At 35.9% G+C, this 25,543-nt stretch overlaps 2 protein-coding genes across 6 annotated transcripts; one reads left to right on the plus strand and one right to left on the minus strand.

Moving 5' to 3' along the window:
• Positions 1-241: 241 nt before the first annotated feature.
• LOC108973718 (protein phosphatase 1L) lies at positions 242-21,192 on the plus strand. 5 transcript variants are annotated; one of them, XM_018941152.1, is made up of 7 exons: positions 242-497; positions 4,255-4,438; positions 14,418-14,741; positions 19,352-19,634; positions 19,816-19,959; positions 20,028-20,200; positions 20,270-21,192. In XM_018941152.1, the coding sequence occupies exons 1-7, from the start codon at positions 293-295 to the stop codon at positions 20,631-20,633; spliced, it is 1,677 nt and encodes a 558-aa protein (XP_018796697.1). In that variant the 5' UTR covers positions 242-292; the 3' UTR covers positions 20,634-21,192. The 5 variants fall into 5 exon arrangements, with proteins under 5 accessions (XP_018796697.1, XP_018796701.1, XP_018796698.1 ...); XM_018941156.1 differs by lacking the exon at positions 242-497 and adding an exon at positions 2,590-3,041 and having other exon boundaries at positions 3,890-4,438; XM_018941153.1 differs by lacking the exon at positions 242-497 and adding an exon at positions 2,590-3,031 and having other exon boundaries at positions 3,890-4,438.
• Positions 21,193-21,896: 704 nt separating this feature from the next.
• Positions 21,897-23,641, minus strand: LOC108973701 (guanine nucleotide-binding protein subunit beta-like protein). Its single transcript, XM_018941125.1, has 3 exons — positions 23,446-23,641; positions 23,092-23,303; positions 21,897-22,645 (listed from the first exon to the last, which is right to left on the minus strand). Exons 1-3 carry the CDS (start codon positions 23,552-23,554, stop codon positions 22,010-22,012), a joined length of 957 nt encoding a protein of 318 aa, XP_018796670.1. The 5' UTR covers positions 23,555-23,641; the 3' UTR covers positions 21,897-22,009.
• Positions 23,642-25,543: the final 1,902 nt, after the last annotated feature.

Consider the following 25,543-nt stretch of genomic DNA (forward strand, 5'->3'; position numbering starts at 1 on the left):
AATTGAAAAGTGTTAAAGGCTGTGCAAATTAAAATTTACGTGCTGTGTAATTATTAGAAAATATTAATAGTGTGAAAATGGAAAGCATTTTCGAATTCGTAATTGATTAAATCAAATTTAAATTAAGTCATAATAATAATAAAAAAGAAACTAAAAATCATTAATAATCAAATAATAACTACTATTCTCAGTGTAATTTAATAATAATTAACATAAAAAGTGAATATATTACTTTATTAAATTAAAAAAAAAAACCAAAAAATTCGTATTAATTGATAAAAATACAAGTTGAATGAGTCAGTATTATTGGCAAGCAGGTAAAGAGTGTTCACACTTGAAGCTGGATTCCTTTAGCATTCATACAATGGATCTGAAAAAGTATTATCAGCGTCCTCAGCCACAAAAACTTAATCATCAACAACAAACGAAGGAAACAATCAGTAGAATGGAGCTTCGCGCATATAACTCGCTGAAACGTCCACTTACTATAAATACAGGTAAATAATTGAAATAATTGTACTTACAAAGTCTAAATTCTCAAGTTCCAAAACAAAATACCAATGTACATTGTTACAAACAAGCACCCAGAAATTGTAATTCCCCGTGTAAACGATATTTCAATGCATTTTGCTATGTTGGTAGAACTGTGCTGAGTTACTAGGCCAAATATGAGCGCGAACTATCAGCTAGTTTGTTTACAGGAGCTGCTTAAGTCGGTGCACCCCAGTTTTGACAATGAATAAAAATATCGAACCAAGATTTCGTCTCATATTTTGTATTTCTAACCATATTTCGTGTGCGGAATCGTTGCGAAAGTTGAAAAAGGCTTACGATGATTCAAAAGCACAAGCCTACGAGTGGTACAAAGGCTTCAAAGACGGTCGAGAGAACGTTGAAGACATGCCTGCTTCTGGACGACCTTCAGCCTCTTCAACTGATGAAAATATTAAACCAGTGAGAAATATGGTGCTTGAAAATCGTCATGAGAAGTGCATACATTTTTATTGTATACATGCGAAGAACTAAATATGTACATACATATATATTTTTTATTTTTGAAATGGAACTCTCACCTTTAGACATTGCTAATCCTTATGCATATAAGCAAATACATGTCTCTGCTCTGGGCATTCGCCGTCTGCATGTCTTAAATAGCAGCGGTTTGCATAATATAGGCAGATATTTGTGAATTCCAAGTATAATACATATTTTCTAAATACAATGTTATTAGAATACATATTCACATGTACATACACATGTATGGCTAAATTGCAATCACAGCCAAACACTTTACATAGACGTAGGGCCGGAAATATGTAAATATGTATTGGTTATAATATAGTTAAAAGTGCGGAAGTAGTTTTCGTAAATAGAGAGCAACTCTTGAGACCCACTTGCATTCAGAAAAATTAACTGTAAGATGTGATTAGCAGACTGAAGTAATTATACTAAATAACCCTTAGAAGAGGTGAAACTCAAGTGGGGGTTAAACACATGAAGACCAGAGGCTCATATTAGGTTACATTGTTGTGCATGTTAATGTATGGAAAGTCCCGAAGTCGGATCTAACAGATACAATTTAGTAGAAATATACTGTTTGTCAACTCTTTAAAATTATTAATTGAAATTCTTCTTCTTCTTCCTTTTTTTTTTGCGTAAACAGTGCTTACGCGGTTATAGCCGCGTTTAAGACTCTTATCCGAAGCTGTTTGGTTGGTTTCATTGGGGTTGTTTTTTACGTATCGGGTCCCAAACCCAGCTCAGAACTCAGGGAAGGAATGTTTCGCTTTCTCACTGTAGTTCGCCTTCAAACGGATGTTTTTTGGATAAGACTGGATGTCGTGAGTTGCTTGAACCATGTCTTAAAGAATCGTTCCTGACCACTCCCAAGTGAATTGCGCTCAGAGAACTTTCCTCCACACATGGCCCAAATCCTCCGTTAAATTAGGTGGTAATAATTTCCTGTACGTATTCTAGTCCCCTACTGATTTTCGTTATATTGGTGAATCATAGGGTATCAAGTAGGTCAAATTATTGAAATCGCTACGGAGATTGGTCCAGGCTCCATAAACCAATTTATAGAATTTCGGCTCTCTCTTCTCTTTACTATTGCCAAGACAATAGCGGTTGTTGTTGTTATAGCGGTATTTCTCTGGGTTGCGCAATATTCAAACGCGGGTAACTCTTTGTAAAATGTCTTGCCAAAAAATCACAACGAATATTTTCACTCACGTGTTCATAAATTATTCACAGTGTAGACGATCTGTAATCATTTGTTTGCTTTATACCACTCTGTACCGTTTCACAGGCTTACCATATTTCATATCATTACAGAAGCTAAAGTAACAGTAAACTGGGCAGCCCCGATTAATAAAAGTTATAACTTTGATTAATGAATTTTTTAAATATAATAATTTAATAAACTCATTACTGCGCTGACATGTTTATGAAATATCTTTTTCGCCAAAATATGGAAACATTGGAATAAACATTTTAAAGCTTCTGGTAAGGCTGCACACAGCTGTCGTTTTTATTCCCACCCGTTCCGCTGTTTATCACTTTGTTGTTGTGCGAAAATTTGCTGTTATTTTGGGGCTATTTGTAGGGCGAATTGGGAGCTCGTATATTGCTTTGGCCAGTCGTCGATAAATTCCGTTAGTGTCAACAAGTGGGAAATGCGTGTGTGATGTCGAGCGCATAAAAATAAAAATTGCATTTTAAGTGAAAAGAAAGAGAAAAAATTACATGAACGTTGCAGTTTTCAGTACGTTTACAGCGAACGGGTCACCTATATAAAAAGGGCATTGCTCTTTCCTGATGTGCTCTCCAAGAATTTTCAGCGCAAGTTGCAGCAATTTTCTTACTTCACAGTAATAATACGTTTAAATGACCTTTGTTTTACATTAATTGACTCAGTTGATTAATACATTCGGCGAAAAAGTACGTAATTTTAAATAAAGAAATTCAAAAGCAAAAACGAAAAGTAAAAAGAATATTTGTGATTTCTTGGCACGCAACAATAACGACACCGGTGAGGCGAGGTTTTGTGAAAAAAATTATATTAGTTGTGTTGTTGGATAAAAACGAAGACAGTGTGTAATAAAATTTGAATATGTGAAATTCGAACGATGTGAAAAGCAAATATATACCAACAAGAAAAAAGAAAAATTGGCTGGTGTTGTAGTCTGCGTTATCCCCCGTTAGACAGATACCCCAATTGCGGCTAAAGGCATCGAGCACCGACGTTTCACTTTTGCCAAAGAGTTTGATGAACAGTGGCATATGTTCTGGCCGTTTATTTGAGAGAAATCAGTGAATACGTGCTTTGAGTCTCATGATAATTTTTTGGTCACGGTTTTTGTGACGGGAAGTGTGGTCCCTAAAAATAAAACATTTTCGTTAAATTTAATAAATCACATATGTATGTGGTGTATTTAATTTAAAATTTTGTTTTGAAATATCCTTTTTTTCTAATCTTTCTTTCACCCAATGTGCGCGCTAGAGTAAAATGTATGTATGTAACCACCAACCGCAATTCAATATTTATTTAGAGCTTTAATTATTCACATCATGCACATTAAGATATCAGCTTCATTTTTTAAACCTTGGTAGTAAACCAATGTGAAATTGTACCTATACCCTTCTATATATTATTTATAACTGCTGTTTGGCCTCTAATTATTGTTTTTATTTATTATGTGCCCAAAAACTACCCACTTAGTAGGCACGACGTTGTCTGCTCCAGTGTCAAACTCATGTATTATGTAAACGTCAGTGCGCCAAGTCAATTAAATATATATGTATGTACATATGTATGTATATACTTACATGCATACATTCGTATATTCATGTATGTACATACATATATTCATGTTTACTTTACCACTAGTCAAAACAATCGATATCACTACTGTGACCCATAAAAAGTAAACAAAAACTACAAGTCAGCTGTTCCAAAAAGTGTACTACTGAAATCACAAGCAAAACACACATTAAAAGTGTTAATATAATTATACTTAATATCTATAAAATACAAGTGAAATTATAGTCGACACATGGATGACGAGTTGGAGGATAAAGTCTTTTATCAAGCATACGTTTCCCATATGAAGATTCTATCGAAATTCGCTGTGGGCTTTTCGTCCATCAATTCGCCTTTGGCGTACATATGGAAATTATGTCGCCTCTATCTGCTACGACCCGAAGTGATACTTTTCGGAGTGATTATTTTTATTTTCTTAATTTACTTACAAGCTGTTGATGCCTGGAGTCGTGGTCTATTGGGGCGAATACAAACCACACTTGGTCGTCAGAAGGCAAATCGCCTGAAGTTGACAAGTGAGGCAAGCGGTCAGGGTGATTATCAATGTTGGGAAGAGGTGCGTCAACAAAGTGCCGTTTATGCGTTACTCGGACGAAGACCACGTATGGAAGACAGGTGAGTGACAAAATAAAGAGCAAAACGAAATTAAAACCAAATTTGATATGTTTGCACGTTTTGTCATATGTACATAATTATGCAGGTATGAGCTATAATGTATTCCATACACAGATTTTCACCCAAAAATGTCTGCATTAATTAACACATACTTATCTACATACATATGTATATGTCAAATGAACACAATGCATGTAGGTCAAGGACTTTCTACGCATTAAAGCAAGCAAATCTTTTTTATAAAAAACAGTCATTGGTAGTGAGATTATAGTAGTTATTGGAGTACATAAAAGCGTTAAATAAAATGTTTGCTTTATTTATTATACATTTCAAATTTAAGCTCATCAATCAATCAGCACTCGTATCTACATTACAATAATTACTTATTATTGGGCAATAACAAAATATGTAATTACGTTCACAATGTAACGTTTAAAAATTTGTATAACAAACAAATATACATAAACGCTTCAATGTTTTTTGCACAATCGCTTCGTTACAGAATATTAGGTAATTCTTACATATTATATATTAGGAAATACATGAATAGAAATTAATGTAAACGCACGTCGCGTTAGCGATAGTAAATCACTGATAAGATGTTGATAAGCATACATAAATAATCATAAAAGTGTCCATAAATCGATTTAACCTTCCACTCTAAACAATTTGCTAAAAGTTTCTTTAGTCGGCTGATCGCTTTAGATTTCCTAATCTCTTTTAAGTTATGAAATGTGCTAAGTTAGCAAAATGTGAGAGTTCATTGCGCTAAATACATGCGCACATACTTACATACATCCATACATACATGTATGTATATGTAGAACACGCGCAGCTGAATTGTAATAAATTCTATCATGTGTGCAAGCTTAAAGAAATGCTTGTATCTATGCATGTAGTTTTGTATTTATAGATCTTGCGCTTATTTTTATTGAAATACACACTCTTATACGCATACTTATGTGCATTTAATGTGTGTACATATGTGAACGTTTTTATATATAAGCTTGCAGTTAATTCAGATTGACGCAAAAAGCGGCGCTGGCCCAGCGCCTTGCTACACCATTTACCTATGTATATATGTACATAGTTGCATACATATTGTTGCATATATTATTGCATTTTCATTTATTATATCGCACTGTGAGATGTAAACCCATCATATAAAATAAATCAACCTTACTAGTTGATTTTTAACAAATAGCATTCGAGGAATATAAATTGAATCGAAAAATAAATAAAGGCAAAAACATACTGGAAAATTATATTATGGTTTGTTCGTTCAGTAATTTAGTTTTTTTTTTGTTTTGCTACAATTTAAGCACGTTTTTATTATTTTTATTTTGTAAAACATTTTATGAAGCTATATATTTTTCATTTTGATGCAATACCTTTTTCATTTTGATGCAATACCTTTTTCCATTTTTCGACCGAAAGATTGACGCCGCGCTCATGAAAGTTTTTATCCTTACAGTCAAAAAACTGGTCTAAGTGGTTTTTGCCGTCCTGGTGACCTCTTCTGTTTAAGTGCAACACACAATTTGTGTGACTGATCAGAATGCACTTTATTGTAGGCCAAAAAGCCTATAATTAATGATCACTTTGAAATCCCTCCAAAGAGACCACAGACTTTTTTGTATGACTATCGGCAATCGAAGTGATTTCAGCTGGTTCATCCATTTTTGAGCATGATTATTTGCGATTTACAGACTTGTAAACAAGCTATTTACAAAACGTAACAAAACATTTCAAAAATGGAGTACTTATTTACTGTTTGATAAACAAATCACAGTCGTTAATGCGACGACGCAAATTTCGAATATAAGCCGGAGGCGAATATGTAATCCTTCCCAATTAATCCTAGAGGTTTCATGTGATTTTCTTATATTAAATGTTGCTGTGTTATTTACTTCTTATCTATATGGGAAATCAAAATTCATAAAGCATCACCTGTTAGCATTAACCTTTGTTGTTATTACTATTTAGAGTTCCTACTTTAGCAAAATATTTTTGTTTCGTCATTTGGGACGATATTTTCAGGGTATCTGAGCAAAATTAAAAAAAAATTTACCCATCCTAATGTATATATGTATATAAAGATGTGCGCTAATGCACTGCTAGATTTTATTTTTTTATATAAAAATATATACATACTATATACTATACATATACATATATATTGTATAGAAGTGTACAAAGGTATAAATGTATGTAAGTATGTATTCTTTCGTTGCTATCTTGGCAACTTTGCGGTTTAATTCAGTCTTCTTACTTACTCAATATCATTGCGATACTTTGGTTTAGATATTTGATACAAAAACATATAACATATACTATTACTTGGTGCCACCACATATTCACCCAAAAAATTGCAATCGCCGAAATAAGTTACAACCGCTAAAAATAAACATACTTATAATGAACACATTTTGTCGATTAATTTTTTCAAAGTCTCTGAACAAAGTTGTATTCAGCTGTCTTACAAATGTTTTAGCAAAATCATTTCAAAATTCATACGTAAAAAGTTTCAAGAAACGTATAATTAACAATAAACACTAATATAATATTCAATGAGAGAGTATGGAGTCTACATATGTAGGTATATGTAAATGTAAATTACTTGACGTCAACAATAAAAAAACAATACATAAATTCATATAAATAATGACAACCGCTAATGGTTTCCAGTAAGATTCCATTAATTATTGCAACACAGTTCAAGTATCAACATATTAAATGATGCATGATAGGGTAGAACAGGTGTTCACAGATTTCTTTAGATATTTTACACAAAAATCCTGAAAGCTACAAATAATATTCAATATTTCGTTTTTGTCCTAAGATCCGGTGAATCTGTCGACAGCTTCCTGGCTTTGAAAACAATCCGTGAGTGATCTATTCGTTTTCAATTTTCTGAAGAAGCCAGTCGGAAAGCTTTTTGAATTTCAAACTCCTGTGACCTTTTACCCTGCTCTTGCGAGTTAAAATACCATATTTTGAAAGCAATAGTAATTATTTGTGTTAAAAAATTTAACTGATTCAAATTAGTTAAAGATAAATAAATATTTACCATATGGCTCTGACCACTTTTTTTCATGCCCAATGAATCCCACCCATCTTACACCCCCTACCTAAAGATCCGACACAGTATGCCACCCAATCAAGGTGGCCTAAAGGTCGACAACAGCAAAAACACCAGATAAAGTAATGACGTAATAAAGTAATGTATTATCGAAAATCGAGTATAATTACGACATTTAAATTGCATGTTTCTAGATTAATATCAAATAAAATTATGAAAAAAGTGCAATTAAAACATTAACTTCGACCGCACCGAAGCTTAAATGCCCTTCACAAATAAAAAAAAAAAACTGCTACATACCAAAACATTTTGATATCTCAGTTTGTTTGGCAGCTATATGGTACAGCGGTCCGATTTAAAGATTCGTTTGGAAATTGTACCCTTGCCGTGGTAAATAATCCATTGCGAATTTCGTAAAGATCGAAAATCTTGTGAAATACAGCGAATTTGTCAGCCGTTCCGACAAATGAGTAGCTTCTTAAAGGAAAAAATTTAAACAAAATTCCACGTCATATTTCAAAAACTGAAGGACTAGTTCGCTCATGTACTGATAGGCGAAGGACATGGCTAAATTAACTCAGTTCATCACGCGGATCATTTATATAAATGTATTTTATAGGGTCCCCATTTCTTCAGAGTGTTACATACTTCATGGTAAAATTATTTTTCTCTGAGCAGGGTATAAAAGATATATATTTATCTTTTACTTACGTAAATCGGAATAAATCATGTTGCCTAGAATAAAATCCCAAGTAATTAACGAACTACGCTTAGTTACTCTACTTATACATATCTTACATAAAACATACATACCGTGTGGCAATCTACTCGTGTTTTCCCCATCACCGTTATCGATTACCGTTTTTCGTGCTCTTATCATTTCAATTCAGTCTGAGGAAATAAAGGAACTTTCATCCTTCCATGTATTTGTTTTTTTCTATTTGTATTCGCGGATTACAAATAATATTCATTATATAGTCAGATATTATCATTTCCCCTCACTAATTACCATGTAGTTCATTTCAATTCAGTGAAGGGGAAAAATATTTAAACGCCAGCAATAGCACTTCAATTCTCTGAAAATACTAGAACGTGTATATAAAACCCGATTAGCGACCGAAACTGCTGATTATTTATTGATGATAACTTGAAACATTCCTGGAAATGAGTTGTTTAAGAAAAAAAAAAAATTGCAGTGAATAGTTTAATTAAAAAATATATTTGATTTGAAATTATTATTATTGAATATTTATCATTAGATGTGGATTTTCCATCACTTTTACGCCCTTTATATGTTTATTTGTCTATTGGCTAGAAGTATAATATAGGGTAGTCGAAAAAGTATTTTCTTATTTCTAATCAAACTTCAACTTATTTGTTTTTATATTTATAATGATCTTTTATGATCCAAACATATACAATTTTGGTCGACCACTGCTTGCCATTATTCCATCGATGAAAAGTTGCGACAAGTACTTCTCTTGAAGCCAACTTTACTCCATTAAGGGAGTTCTGCATTGACCGAAACAAATGATAGTCCGATGGTGCACACGCCTTATGAGCAGTCAATCCCGGCTTTGCGACCATTTGTTGGACCATGATCTTTTGCGCACATTATTGTCGTATTTGGTCCGACTTTTGTCTCCTGTTACGATTCGTTTCAGAAATGGTTCGATTTCATTTTGTTTCAGTATAGAATGGCAGGTCTTAAATTTTTCGGTCCATTAAATTTTTCACAGATAATTCAAGTGGTACCCAAACATCTAGCTTCTTTTTGTAACCAGCCTTTTTTTAAATTGTTCAAAACCGTTTGATGATGAATGTTAAGTTCCTTAGCGATACCATAGCTGCTTATGTGACGGTCCTGGTCAATCTTATCCATAATTTTATCAATTTTCTCAACGATAGGTCGACTAGAGCGAGGTGCATCTTTCACATTGAAATTTCCACAATAGAAGCGAGCGAACCATTGTTGTGTTACACGAACTGTTACAGCACTTCACAAATTTCATTGGTGGCTTGCGTGACATTCTTACCTTTTTTATACAATAATTTCAAAATATAGCGCATTTCTTTATTATTTTCACTCATTTTGGAGTTTTTTTTTTAAACTTCCCCGAATTTAATTTGTAAATGAAGCTTAAAATCTCACCTTTCCAACACCGATGATATGACACAATGTAATTGGTGACTCTGTAGATATACGACTGCAACGACATCTATTGACAAAATACGAAAAAACTTTTTCCACTACCCATAAATTGCTACAAAATCGTATACTATAAATCCTCTAGATAATCATAAACAAAACTAATTTCTGTTGCAAACATTTTAAACTACATTTAATTTATTTTCTGTAAATTAAACTGAATTTATTTAATTTTCTTTTGGCTAATGTAAATAATAATATTTTCATTTAAATAAACGTCAGAATAATTTTATGTAAAATTCTTCATGAAATTAACATTGACTTTCACTAGATGCACAGCCATATATTCTCAAATAGTATCTATGTCATACACATACATACATATGTATGTACATACACACATATATTTTTATATTGTAATATATAAAATAATAAATGTTAATGTTTCTTTTGAAGCTTCATATACACATATAAATGTACACATTAATATTGGGGCATAATACATATAATATATATGTACATATGTATGTAAGCACACACGCCCACTAATTTTCTATAATGTCGCAAATGACAGCAGCGGCATTCTTCGTCACCACTTTCACGCCACAAAACGACATTTTTCGAATATCACACTTTTCATATTCGTATGGAGAACATTTTTCAACATTTTCACGTATTCTGCTTTTCTGCCACACGAAAATATAAAATCCACAGAAGTAGACGAAGAAATAACAAAAAATAGAAATAAAATCAAATTTGAGCTTTTAATTTTGTATTTGTTTTTTTGGCGCAATAAATTTTATTAATATTTCTTCGGTATGCTTAGTATATAATTTTTCTATTATTAATTTAGCTGCAGGGCACTTGTTTTTCTTACTTTTTTAAATTATTCTTAAACATGAAGTATTTTTAAATTTAGCTTTTTATGTTTTCATTATACTATATATACGCATTTTTATAATTTTTTCATTATGTGATTTTCTTTCATTTTATTGCCCCACATTTTTATTTATATTTTTAATAATATTTGTGTATCCATTTGCCATCATTACATATGCTGCTTAATGAATTTAAGTATTTTTTCTTTTTTTTCTTTTGAATATATTCTATACCTTTCACTTGCAATTAATTAAGTACGCCGAAAGAATTATGTTCAGTAAACAAAAGTTTTTTCTTCGCCTTTATGTGCTACATACATAATGCATACCAGATTGTCTTTAATATGTATATATGTATAATATTTATATATGTACATATGTGACTAAAAATAACTGAGCGGCTGAAAAGCTTATAACCTTTTAGAGAAAAACAATTTTTTTATCGAAAGAACCGTTTTGTTATTCAACAATCGATGGCAATATATGTATGTATGTATTATAGTGCTTTTTCAACTTCTCGCTCGCTTTATTGTAAGGCAGACGTGAATAATCTCAGTTCAGCAATCCCATTCCTACCAAGATTTTATTAAGGTCTGACAACAGGAAAAAGTAGCTAGGAGCTATATTTTTTTTTAAATACCAAAACTTGCATTACTCGAATTTTGATTATACTTAAATCTTTGGAAGATTAGGTCGAAATAAAATTGGAAGCATATAAATTCTAGTGGCCGCTTTGAACAAACTATTCATTTTGCCTAGTAATTTGCCCGCAATGATTCTGTTTTTACCCTGGTTGTTGCCAATTAATTCTTTGAGAATTATCTCTCTCTTATAGAGATTGTACTTATAGTATAGTACCGGCGGATACTGAGTCGAATACGCTCAGAGCGGAAGAGTTTTCATCCATTCGGATGACATGACCTAACCATCGTTTCTTAATTCGCTCTTATTATTGCTGTCTCTTAATTCGCTGAACTATGTCAATGCCGTCATAAATCTTGTACAGCTCATCGTTCCTTCGACTGCGGTATTCGTCGTTGCCAATGCGCAAAGGACCATAAATCTTCCGCAGAAACTTTCTCTCGAAAACTCGTAACGTCGACTCATCAGACGTTGTCAACGTCCATGCCTCTGTACTAAATAGCAGGACGGGATGATGAGTGAATTCTAGATTTTGGTCTTTGTTTGTCGAGTGGAGACTTTACTTCTCAATTGCCTACTCAGTTCGATGAAGCACCTGTTGGCAAGAGATATTCTTCGTTGGATTTCGATGCTCACGTTGTTGTTAATGCTGGTTCCAAGATAGGCGAAATTATCTACGACTTCGAAGTTATTACTATCAACAGTGTCATGGGACCCAAGTCGCGAATGTGACTACAGTTTGTTTGATGACAGGAGATATTTCGTCTTGCCCCTCGTTCACTACCAGACCCATTTGTCTTGTGTCTTTGTTCAATGTTAATGATATCGATGTCATCGGCATACGCCAGCAGTTCTACACTCGTGTAGAAGATTGTACCTTCTCTATTCAGTTCTGCAGCTCGAATTATCGAACGGCTCGGATAGGTCCTTTCCAATCCTGACAGGGCTTTTGATATTGCTCATTGTCAGTATACACAGCCTTATAAGTTTTGCGGGGATACAAAATTCAGACATAGCGGCATAAAGGCAGAAGGTGGCGTGTGCCAATTTTCTTTTCATGGGTCTTTTTCCATGATTTGGCGCATTGTGAATATCTGAGCAGTTGTTGATTTTCCAGGTCTGAAGTCTGAAGCCGTAAAATCAAACATTACTTCACTCAAGAGGTTTTTTTTTTATCATAGACAAACTCTGATCTTTAGGAAATTCAAACATTAGGTATGAAAAAGAAGCTTAAAAAAATTTTTGGATTAGCTCTGACGTAAACAGAAAAGTCTGCAAAGCTTCCGCTCAATTCCCACGGTGTTTATCAAGTTTTTTTTCTATTAACATATGTACTAAGTTATGCATACATATATACATATGTATGTATTTTTAATAAACATAGAAAAATTTTAATCCCTTCTATGGTTCAAGTTCATGTCCGCACGCGTTAATATTATGTTTTAGCACACAAAGTTAATTTTGTATATTCGAATTATTGATTTGAAATTACAACATTCTGCCAGAAAACTTCCATTGATGACAAAAAAATTTTTGGTCACGCTTAGTTATCAACTTTCGTCGAAAGTCGAAATCATCATTCTCGGTAAGCGTGCGCTTTTGATTTTAAAACTCATTTATTAATGAAATGCCTTGCCTTTGTCATGCAAGGCGTGATTTTGCGAATCTCCGTCTCATTGTTTATATTTTAATGACAGCATTGCTTCTTTGTTTTGTTTTCGATGCTTCGCCATGCGCAATTATTTTATTGAAGGCTGATTTTCGCATGTACATCTGCTAATATTTCACTTAGCCTTAGCTGGAAATTTTAATTGTTAACTGGAAATTTTTAATCGTCAACAAATTGATGTAAACATTTCCAACCATCGCTACCTTATTCCATCAGTCCGTTACATACCGCGGGCATATTGGTAATTTCTACGATATGTAATATGTGAGTATATATACATATTAATATAAATACCGGCACCTGTCTAAGAATATCTCTCTGAACTTTTTGAGAATTGTCGAGATCTATAAAATATGTGGTCGCCCACTCAACACATTTACCAGATATTGAATGGAATTATGGGGCACACCTAGTATGAAAATATTTGTAAATAGTTTTCTTCCGGAAAGTAATAGGACTAAGACGATGTAGAAAAATTTATTGAATCAATCGTTACCATTCTTTAAAAACTTTCAAAATATGCTTCTCCTGGGTCGATGCAGCGCTGTCAGCGCGATTTCCAAGCATTGAAGGCATCACGGAAGGCATTCTCCGGAATAGCCTCGAGAGTCGAAGTGCATGCACTTGGATCTCCGCTATCGTCTCAAAAGAAAGGTGATGTCTTGTCGGACTCGATTGACCCTTCATTTGAGTCTCTTGAGGACTTCCACGTAAAACTTGGCGTTGACGGTTTGTCCAGGAAGAACAAATTCGTGGTGAACGATGCCTTTGATGTCAAAGAAGACAATGAGCATCGTTTTCTCTTTGGATTTGCTAATTCTTCGATGTTTAGATTTTCCTTTAATGACAACAAAGTAAAACTGTCAAATTTTCTTTTGTACATGGCGTCAGAACCTATTATTTTTCTGTCAGATACAATCCAAAAAATAGTAATTACTTTCCGAAAATTCTAAACTACCCTCATAAATCCTTGATTATTTTAATTTAGTCGCTTGCCTGCTTTCGTCTTTTATTTCGCTTTCAAGTAATTTATTATAATTATTATGCACTTTTTTWTTTTTATAAGTAGTAATAATAGCAGCTATCATCTCCTCATCAGCTTATGGGGTATGTCAGTTGGACTTGGACATAGTAAACAAAAATTTCAAAACAAGTATGCCATTAGCTAATTACTGCACACAACAAAAAACAGTGTACGTGCCTGGGGGGGCGTCAGCGTCGCACCACTCTACTTTTCACTTTTACTTTAATATTGAAGGCGCCGCGACCACATGGCTTCATTCATAACGAAATCCACACAATCCATACGAAACAAAGGCACAAACGTTCAACTCGTGCCAAATACTACTTGTAAGAAATCTATACATTCTATTACATATAGAATACTTATATACCCACTAGCGACCAGCAACACACTCATTACTCAACAAATAATCCGCGAAAGATTTTCTGTTTCTATTTTCATTCATTTCTGTTTCCATTATCAATCAACCACCTGTTCTTACGCTTCAGAATATTTAATGATTTACTTTTTGTTTTTGTTTCTTCACACTTTGCAGATACATCATCGAAGAGAATATCAATAATAATACAGGTATCTCGTTTTTTGCCATCTTCGATGGTCACGGCGGTGAATTTGCGGTAGATTTTGCGAAAGATATTTTAGTGAAAAATATTTACAATAAAATTATCGCAACAACAAAGCTGCTGGGCAATCAACAACACCTGTCCGAAAGCAATAAAAAAGCAGCACTCGATGCTGATTACGCGGAATATGACGCGAGTCCATACCTGAAGCGGAAGGCAAGCCGTAAAGATGAAAGCAATAAGGAGAATAATGAGCCGTCAGTGCGGCGACGAGACAGTCTGCGCAAGGCACACAGGTGAGTTTACTAATATGCTTACTACTTGTATATGTGTATATATAAATATGGTATATGTGATACTTAATGTAAATAGGAGAGGTCACAGGTTAGTTACTCGACGCTTTAGTAATATGCAATTAGCCGCAGACTGGCTGCCCTTGAAATGTACTATATATAAATAAATTTATAAGCCTGTATCAAATGTTTGTCGGTCCAAAAAAAAATGAATTTTGTCCCTTCTTTTTTTTTTTGTTTTTGGTAGCGATAACACACGTTCCTCAAAGAAGTTCGTTAATGTAGCGCAGTTGATAATAATTGGTGGAATATAAATCCGAGTGTGTGTCGATTACAAAAGACCTACTGTCTTGGGGAATGGTTTCTGAGTTCCGCTTTCTGTTCGCTTTATTGTTGAAACTATAACGCAGGCCTAAATCCACACTGATAAGGTCCAATCAGTTTGTTGTGGGTTTTAATCATTCATACAATACTCGCTCGATATAACCTTATACGCGATGTTGAGGAGGCTTATCCCGAGGTAGTTGGTGCAAATTGTGGGGTTTTCCTTTTTATGGATTGGGCAGATCAAAAATCAAAGTTATGCTAACAGTCGCTTTTCGAGGTGTAATGCACTTTGAATTCCATCCCACTGGCCAAACTGTCTATTGAGCGGTATGCATCGTAATAAGAAGAGGGAATTATGGGCCGACATCTCTTGGTTTTTGCACCACGCACGATAATGCACCTTCACATACTGCATTGATTCTTCGTATAGTTTTAGCCAAATTTGCAACCATGGTGTTCGCCTGATTAAGCTACGTGTGACTTCTGACTGTTTAGAAAATTCAAACGACCGCTTCCGGGAAACCGTTTTGAGTCAACTGAAGACATTAAATGTGAATCGCTATCGTTTCGAGGAATGGAAAAGAATTTGACAACTGTTTTGGGACCAAGAGAGATTATTTTGAGGGGGACGACATAAATTATAAAGAATAAATAAAGACTTTTAAATGTTTTACTATTTTTTGTTAAAAAAAAATTGGTGAAAATATAACTCAAATAAAATTAAACTCAATTAAACAATTATCAATTATTATTTTTTTTTTTTTTATATATTGCACCTRTTTTATGATAGTGGCTACAATTCTGTGTTCGTTTGTGTACGAAATTGTCGTTCTGGAACAAAAATATCGCCGGAAATTCATTGTACGTTTTGTGTTAAAAGAAAATATTTCTCCTTTAATTTCCAATTTGACAATGTACGCAGATTTAATTAACACATGTTTTCCCACTCGCAAAGGAAAAATGAAAAAGTACCTCCGAAGTAAACACATCAAATTGAATGGTCAAAGGAATAATAATAAATCAGGGCAATACAATTTCGCTGGCATAAGAAAACAAACAAACTCAAGATGCGCAAAAACGCCAAGATAAGTTGGAATTAAATATGTATGAGTTCAAAAAATAAAATAAAATTAAAATAAAACTTTTGCGAATAACAATTGACACGCTTGAAAGCGTCACGCCCTCGCCAGTGCTCTCGACGGCCGACCGAAATAAACGCGCTAAATGTATTTAAATGCAAAAATCAAAACACATGGCGGCAAGACGATACGACCCTCCTGCGGACCGATAAACTCGTGGAAGCATATCGCACAAACATACATATATAATGCATAAGATATAGTATCTATTCAGATATCCGCTAGAATTGCGAGCCAACGCACGGCATTGTCTATGTTATTGTTTTGCGTTATATATTAAAAAGTATACTATATATTGAGTCGTGTGCATATTTATTAGTGTATATGTATGCCGAAATCTTCTTATACACTTTCCTTTTCTTTGTTGTGTTTTACTACGATTTTTGCAAAACAGAGCCTGGTAAATTTGCGATGTAGTCTATTTTGCAAATGCAACCCCATCAAAATCGTAGTCGTAGAATATAATGCCAAATTTGCATTGTAAATGGTTAGTTGGAATTTTTAAGCTTAAATCTTATGAGATTACCGTGATTTTCATAGAATTTAAAACTACATAATTCGATTTGCCTTTATTACAGCCTTGAACGTCATGTCTCAATCTACTGTGGCCCATTTTTGTTAGATTCAAGCCGGTATGCTTTCAAGTACACGCCACAACGCCTATAAATATGCATTTAAAATTCAATAATTCGTTTTGTAATGTTAAAAAATATAACTGGTGGGACCATTGCTGAAGATGGTGAGACTGAGAAAAAACATAAATTTCTATCTAAACGAGTCTTCTTATAAATTTATAATTTAAAAACAAGACGTGGGCTTATAAAGACCATACTGTCCATTAAATTTTGCATCTTTTTTCAGCCTTATTCCGACTATGAAATGGTTTCCAACTGGTCGAATGTAGCTTTTCTTATCAGCACAGACCATTGACTTAACGTAACCACTTACAAAGTAGCTTACTGGAGTTCAGCACAAACTAATTCGTGACTTACTCACAATTTTTAAATATTGTACGCTGAAATTAAATATTTTATTAGGTAGTTAAGTTAATAGTTGCCATATACAACAATTGATCTTAAACCATGCGAGAAAAAAACACGCGCATAAAAATATTTACTATTTTAACAAACGAGGTGTGATAAATTTTCAAATATTTAAGTACTGAAATTGAGTTGAGAAGCTTTTTTAGTGGCAGTGTTAATACAAAAAAAGTTTTTTTTTAGTATTCATCTCATATGTCGAAATAATTAGCAAATCCTGTAAGAAATTATGTAATTTATGCTCCAAATAATTGAGATGCCTTATGATCTCTCGACGAAAAATCGTGACTGAAAATTGGGTATACCTGTTTATCTACAACTTTAAGCAACTCAATAATATTATAAACTGGTAACTGACGAATGACACACGTGATGTTTTGCTCCAAGGCCTGAATCAAAGCGGATTTGCCTGCATAGACTTCAGACTTTAGATATCCTGACAGGAAAAAGTCTAACGGTGTGATATCACACGATCTTGATGGCCAATCGACCGCCCCAAAATGTGAAATTATCTGCTCACCGAAATGTTCTCTCAATAAATCCATTGATTGATGCGATGTATGGGAAGTGGCGCCAAAACAGTGAAACAAAATGTCGGCGAGATCACGACCTTCAATTTCAGGCATTAAATAGTCGGTTATCATAGCTTCATAACGGTCGGCATTGCCGGTTACGTTCTCACTGGCATCATATTTGAAGAAATATGGACTGGTAATTCCACCGGCCTACAAATCACACCAAACCGTTGTTTTTTCTGAATAAAATGATAACTCTTGAAAATGCGGCTACTTCGCTTGCTTACATTCCCATTAAGCCAGTAATGCGCCTCATCGCTCAACAAAAAATTGGCTGGGGAAAACGTCAGAGATGACGATGTTGCTTGGGAAGATCGAGCGGCTTCAGTTCTTACACAAGCTGATATTTTTACCGGGTTTTTTTTGTGGCACTTGGCCTTTTCGGAGGGCCGGAAAATTTCGGAGAATGCCTTCCGTGACGTCTTCAATGCTTGGAAATCGCGGTGGCAGCGCTGCATCGACCCAGGAGGAGTCTAATTTGAAAGTTTTTAAAAAATTGTAACGATTGGTTCAATACATTTTTTTAAATCCACTCAGTCCTATCAGTAGATTTCATTTTGCTCAAGTTTATCACCGCTCCTGTGTTTATTAATTATCCCAAAAGCCTTCTTTTTATAATCCAGTAAAAGGAAGTCAATTATTTAGTATAGTTAGAATGATTACATTCATGAATCCATATACATATTCCCCCTTTTGTTCAAAAACTCGTTGCCATTTTGGGGGTCATTTAGAAATGCACTATCATAGAAACCCTCGGTCGTATTGAGGAAAATTTTTCGGCAAAAACCATTCGGCATAGACAGAAACTACTACCTGCGCCAGGTTCAGATCATAACAACATTCCAACCAAACTGTCGGCGCTTCAGGCACTCCCGATATGTTTGGCCTATCGTTGTGTTATTGGAACACAATACCCTTGGAACAGTCCCTTCTTGGCGACTTTTTCAATCAGACAATCCAATTGTAGAGAGCACTGGCCGGAATTAAAAATTTGGACGTAGGGGAGCAGTTGATAGTAGTAGCGTGGTTCCTTCAGATCCCACCAAACATATTACAAAACTTTCCTGATAGTCAATCCTGATGATGGCCATTATTTGCACCGAGATTTTACCAAGACCGTTTGCGAGTGATACTGTCGTAACTGACCCACTTTTCGTCACCAATAACCACCCGCTCAATGAGGTTTTTTTTGTTTGCGTGGTACCCATATTTCTTTTTTATTTTGCTATCCAGTTTTATTTAAACGGTTCTAAACATTTTTTTCTGCAATTGGCCTCCAAGAAAATGGTACCTGGCTTACGATTTTGCCTTTATCGAAGGTGTTTTTTTTTTTTAATACAAGATCATACCTTTCTAACGCCCCAATTAAAGCATTATTCTCATTTTCAGAATTGTGTAGTAGTGTAGTCTGTATTCTGTTCTAAGCTGAGCTACTTTATATGAAAATTATCTCATCTAGACTCTCGTTATTAACATAACACAATCACATACGAGTAATATATTTATTTAAATATTTTCCCTCATATCAACAGTACCGCAGATGATTGCAAGACACCCTCAGATGGCAAACAACAAAAGGAAACCGATGTCTTCACTTCCAAGCTGAACTCTCTAATGCGCGGCAGCAATGCGGCCAAGGATGCTCTATTCGGTGGCGGTAAAGATGCTGGCAGCGAAGGCGGCAAAGCAAATGGACCACCACAGAATTTCGACGCTAAATGCTACATCGAAAATGGTAAAATTAATTATGGCAAATTAATCACAGACGAAGTCTTGGCCGCCGACTACAAACTGGTTGAAGCAGCAAAAAAGCAGGTGCGTAAAAATTTTGATAAGGCAGTGGTTTTCCGTGAAGCCGAAGAAATCAAAAGAACAAAGTTTCAATGAGTAGAAAATGTATTTATTCTCTCATCAAACAGCCCTCGTACATACTATAATATTCAAAAATGAATAAATTCCATTTTTATAATTAGACTAAATTTTAATTCCATTCCAGACCAATATTGCCGGCACCACAGCACTGATCGCCGTCATCGAGGGCAGCAAACTGACCGTGGCGAACGTTGGCGACTCGCGAGGCGTTATGTGCGACTCACGTGGTATAGCGATACCGCTGTCGTTCGATCATAAACCACAACAGGCAAGGGCTTACCAAAATAACTCTCCTCCTCTATATAATTAAAAATCATTTGCTTTATTTTCCCACAGGTGCGTGAGCGTAAGCGCATACACGATGCTGGCGGCTTCATCGCATTTCGTGGCGTTTGGCGTGTGGCCGGCATATTAGCGACGTCCCGTGCGCTCGGCGATTATCCATTGAAGGACAAAAATCTAGTCATAGCCAATCCGGATATATTAACCTTCGACTTGAATGATCACAAGTGAGTGAGCGGCGCCTTACTTGACTGTTTTGTTAAGGAAATTATTGTCTTGTTTTCGATTTTTTACAGGCCCACATTTCTGATACTCGCCACAGATGGTCTGTGGGACACGTTTAACAATGAGGAGGCCTGCACTTTTGTTAAAAAGCATCTACACGAAGCAGACTTTGGCGCCAAGGCGTTAACAATGGAATCATATCAACGTGGTTCAGTAGATAATATCACCGTGCTGTTGGTGGTCTTTCGTAATGGCAACTATCGTATTAGTTCGGCCACAACAACGAGTGCAGATGCAACGAAGGCCCACAATGCGGCTGCGCCAGCGTCATTGTCAGCTACGGCGTCGACAGCTAAATTTCCCGCAACCAATAATGCAGGGAAATTTCCCGTAACAAATTTAATTCGTTCGAATAGTGGCGTCACGGCAAAGTAAATTTCCCTTATTTCACCTATATAACATACATGTTTCTGTATGTATGTGTATATATGGATATTGTGTCACCATAAGGATGGAGTTGGGAGCACACCAAATGACCAGCGTTAGTGAAATTATGAAAGGAAAAACGAGGGTGGGAAGAAAAATGTATTTTTAAAATTATTTATGTGCCCTGTTACTAGGTAATAAGCATTTCTTTCTAAACCAAAACATATTCGAATGTGAGATATGTATATATGCATATAAAACACAAACTCGCTAATAATACATTACGACAGATACATCTATGTATGTATGTATTGAATATGATAACACTTTTTTATGCAACACTTCAAGGAAGCCAAGTAATCTTACACCTGCAACAATATTAATTTTCATCTATCTAAACCAAAGCGAACCACTAGCTTCTCGAAAATCGTTTCAACGCTGCTTACGCTTCGTATTCATTCGGTTTTCAAGAAAATGCCTTGCAAATTATGAGTATCTGCATAAGACCCCCTGATAATTTAATTATATAAATTACGAACTATATTTAGGAATTTTTAAATTTAGTAAATACACGAATGTCTAACGAAAATATAATAAAATTGAAACTAAAACTAAAATTAATTGTTTATTTTATGTCAATTTTATTTTCACATTGTTGAAAATATTTAAATTTCCTAATTTCCCGCAAAAATATTCTTTTTTTTCTCAAAAGCATTGTTTTCAAAGCAAATTATCGCTCCCATTGCCAAATCATCGAAATCGATAACGCATCAACAAAAATCACAAATCCCTCAAAACCACATCTGCAGTTTTAGCAGAAATGTGAACTGCCCATTTCTACCAGGCGCGCAAAGTGCAGCAGAAAGTGTCCGCGCCAAAAAAAATTTGCATGACGCGCCTGAAAGTATGCAATGTTTCGTCAGCTCAGCTGGATGTGAAGCAGGAATGTCAACCTAGCAAATTACACTAGGCGCGCAAATACAACTGCGAATATTGCAAAAGGACGATAGAAAAACTCACAAAACTAATTCAGACACAAATACAAACACTGAGTGAAGAAAAACACCTAATTATTAAATAAATACCCTATATTTACTATATAATTACGTCTTAAACTAAAATACCACTAAATTAATACAAAATATACAATTTCAAATTTTTTTTTTAGATTTTTTGACATTTCCTTGTTATTTATTTGCTTATATAATAAACAAATCAGCGCTCAATGAATTAACATTTTAAATACAGTACACATTTTTCTTTTCGCATACATTTCTAATTTGAATGCCCAAACAGTGGGCAACACTACTTTTAATACGTACGAAATTTGTAATTAAAAAAAAATAATGCCACTGTAATTAAGCGTCCTTAACTGCTACATAAGCTTAGTGAGCAGAAACGGATACTTGCCATACGCGAATGGTCTTGTCAGAGTAGCCAGCGAACAAAGTCTGGCCGTCAGTGGACCAAGCCAACGACAAACATTGTGGTGGATCGGCCTTTGAGCTGGTCGACACAACTTCGGGGCGCAGTTCCTCAACGGTCTTCTTGCATGCTAAATCCCAGATCTTGATGGATGGACCGTAGGCGACGCACAACCAGTAACGGTTGGGTGAGAAGCACAATGCATTGATGATGTCATTGTGTTCCAAAGTGTACAAGTTCTTGCCGTCATTAAGATCCCACAACAAGGCCTTGGAGTCCTTGCCACCGGAGGTGCAGAGCGAACCGTCGGGTGAGACAGTCACGGTGTTCAAGTAGCCATTGTGGCCGTGATGGTTGTTCTTCAACTTGCAGTTAGCTAAGTTCCAGACCTTGACGGTGCGATCCCAACCGCAAGACACGATGATTGGGTTGGAGTGGTTTGGCGAGAAACGTACGCAAGATACCCAATCGCTGTGACCATCTTCCTGGATTGTGAACTTGCACTCGGCCAAAGTGTTCCACAACTTGATGGTCTTGTCCCGAGAGCCGGAGACAATCTGACGATTGTCAGCGGAGAAAGCTACCGAGAGCACATCCTATGAATTAAAATAAAAAATATTAGTATTTTTTAATAAAAGAAACAAAATTATATAAGTATACAATGAACTGTGAACCAAAAACCAATACATAAAAATATTACCACTCGAGACTTACAATTTACCGCCTTGCTGTTGCGGTGAAGATTATCCGAGAAGGTGCTCCACGACACTCAACCAGAATTCTGCCTCGCATAGGCACGTATTTTTATATATATTTAGGTGATGCTTGACCTATCAAATTACTTTGCTACACTAGCTGATCTAACCTCAAACTTTGTCAAATTGTTTGCACAAGGCCCTAAATAAGCACCACCTGTACTCCTAGCAATTTTGCCTGCACTTAGTGCATTTTGAACTTTAGAATTTTTCCATAAAAAGTTAGGCCCTCTCAAATACTATGCTACACAAAAGTTGTGACTTAAAATTGTGACATTTCGCCCCACCTTGGTGTGATCTTCGAAACGACGGGTGGTCTTGCCAGCAGCCAAATCCCACAAGCGCAAAGTCTTGTCCCATGAGCCAGACAGAGCGTAGTTACCATCGGATGAGAGAACAACATCGCTAATGAAGTGCGAATGTCCGTACAAACGCTTTTGTGGAAAACCGTAGTTGGTGTCCTCATCGCGGGTCAATTTCCAAACGATAAGGGTCTTATCTGCAAGTAGACAATACAGTGGTTATAAGCATTTAACAAATGCAATGAAAAACTTAGTGATTGCATAAAAAAATTTGGATTGATTTCCAATAAGCACGACATAACCTAAAATGAATTCACTAGACGGCAATGTTATACTTACCACGAGAAGCCGAGATGATGGTGTCGGGATCCTTTGGGTTGGTGGCGATTTGTGTTACCCAGCCGGTGTGGCCAACAAGGGTACCGCGCAATTGCAGAGTTTCACTCATTTTTCAAGTATTTATAAAAAATTTCCTGCGGAGCGCAATGAAAATGCAACTTAACCTTACGAAGGTTTTATGGAAAAGAAGGAAATAAAGAAATTGGCATTCCATGTGCAAACTTGGCTGCGATATTCATTTATTATTTTTGCCAACAGATGGCGCACACAACACTAGAGGTAGATGAGGTGTCACTGCTAACTATGTATGCGAACAAGCTCGCAGTATCAGCTGCAAATGAATATAAAATAAAAATAAAATTTAAGTTAAATATGCAGATTTACTATTAAATAGATAAATTGGCGTTTTCTTGTCTTCGTTCACCGTTTTATTTAGTTTGCGTAGTAAAAATTCAAAATCTACGCTTTTACGATAATTACCTACCTAATTATCCAAATTACAACCACAAAGCACAAAGCCTCTGCCCCCTCCTTTCGGTCTATGACAAATTCATCGCAATCGTTTTTATTAATTCCAATCGATGTGTTTGTGCGAATGGAAAGAAGAAGCGAACTTGCTCGCCTGCATACGATGCCGATTGCCGTGCATTTCTCGATAATACAACAGTCATCGAGCTCTATTTATACCAGGTTCCCAGCGAGCTTAGAAAGCAACGAATGTAAACTGTCGGCTGGTCGCTCATCGAATGAGATTCAGCGCCAAAAACAGATATCGAGCTGATTGCCAAACGAATCGATAGGCCAGCGGCATAAACGCACGACCGAATATAAAAATGGCAGCGGCGGTTGCTTGCATAGTCGGCGTTCGTTGCTTTCGCAGCGGGTAGATCTGGTGCTTGCCAGCCAAATACATGCGCGTGAGCACGTTCAAAGAAGTCCAACCAATTTCCAATACGAATTCCGCACATTACCGAGATGCCTGAAATCGCAATTCCATACTTTTAGGCACGTCAGCGAAATTTTTTCCCAGGCAAACAGCCGCGCCACACAAGCAAACCAACACCCGCGCGCTAGGCAAGTTTCTTCAGCCGCAACACACGTAAATGTGCTTAGTCATGAGACTTGCTCGCGTTGTTGTTACACCGCAGTGTCTGTAGTAAACAATGGCCGCTTTGTTTTGACAGATGCCGCCTACAATGCGCACTCTGCGTATGCGAGAATGAGATGACAGCTGGGTTGGCGGTGGCGGTGATGTGTTTAGTTAGTGTACTATTCGCAATAGTGCTGCATTGCGCTTCGCTTGCGTGGCTTTGCTGTGCGCCTGCTGTTTGGGAATCAGAATTCAAAATGTTTTGAAATTCTTTGAAGTCGCAAGGTTGCTTGCTTGTGCCACACAGGGCACCCAAACGGCGCGTTTACGAACCAACGACGCGCCGTTAAGCGACAATGCTGGCTGTTAAGGAGCAGCCGATTTCCGGCAAACGGTTGACAGTTTACAAATAAATGGAGATAGTAAATTTTGACATCGAAATAGTAACACCATTCGTAAGCCATTTCGAAACAAAAGCAGTTCAGCCACAACAGTCGCACCTAAAATATCCATTGTGCCGCGGCGACACACTGTTGTATTCCACCATTCGTGCAGTTTTCGTTCGAAATGCGACCATTGAAATTCACAATTTCCTCTCATGTGAACATCACTACTCTTCCATACAGTTTTCAATATGACTCTGGGTGACCTTTAGCACTAAGTAGTTTGCACTTGGTAGCAGGAAATCGGATTAGTTTTCTACTGCGGCAACCGGCAGTGGCGGCTAAACTGTGAACATACCGCGCGAGATGGTGGCATTCAGTGTTGCGTTTCACTGTGACTGTTCCGTTATTATCCGCAACTTTTTACTTTCGACTGATATTTTAGCTTTAGTTTCAACCGGCGCTCAGTGCACGCCAGCTGGTGGCCGGCAAATGAGTAATGTTCTGCAGTGCCATAGTGAACACTCCCATGCTGTTTGACGTTTAGCCATTGCCGGCCTGTTCAATGCGTGATTGTAGCGGCATTTAGCGGCAGTGGGAAATTAAATGAAAGTAATTGAAATTG

This window comes from Bactrocera latifrons, unplaced genomic scaffold, assembly GCF_001853355.1.
Source record: "Bactrocera latifrons isolate USDA-ARS-PBARC rearing strain unplaced genomic scaffold, ASM185335v1 scaffold_5, whole genome shotgun sequence".
Classification (NCBI taxonomy): domain Eukaryota; kingdom Metazoa; phylum Arthropoda; class Insecta; order Diptera; family Tephritidae; genus Bactrocera; species Bactrocera latifrons.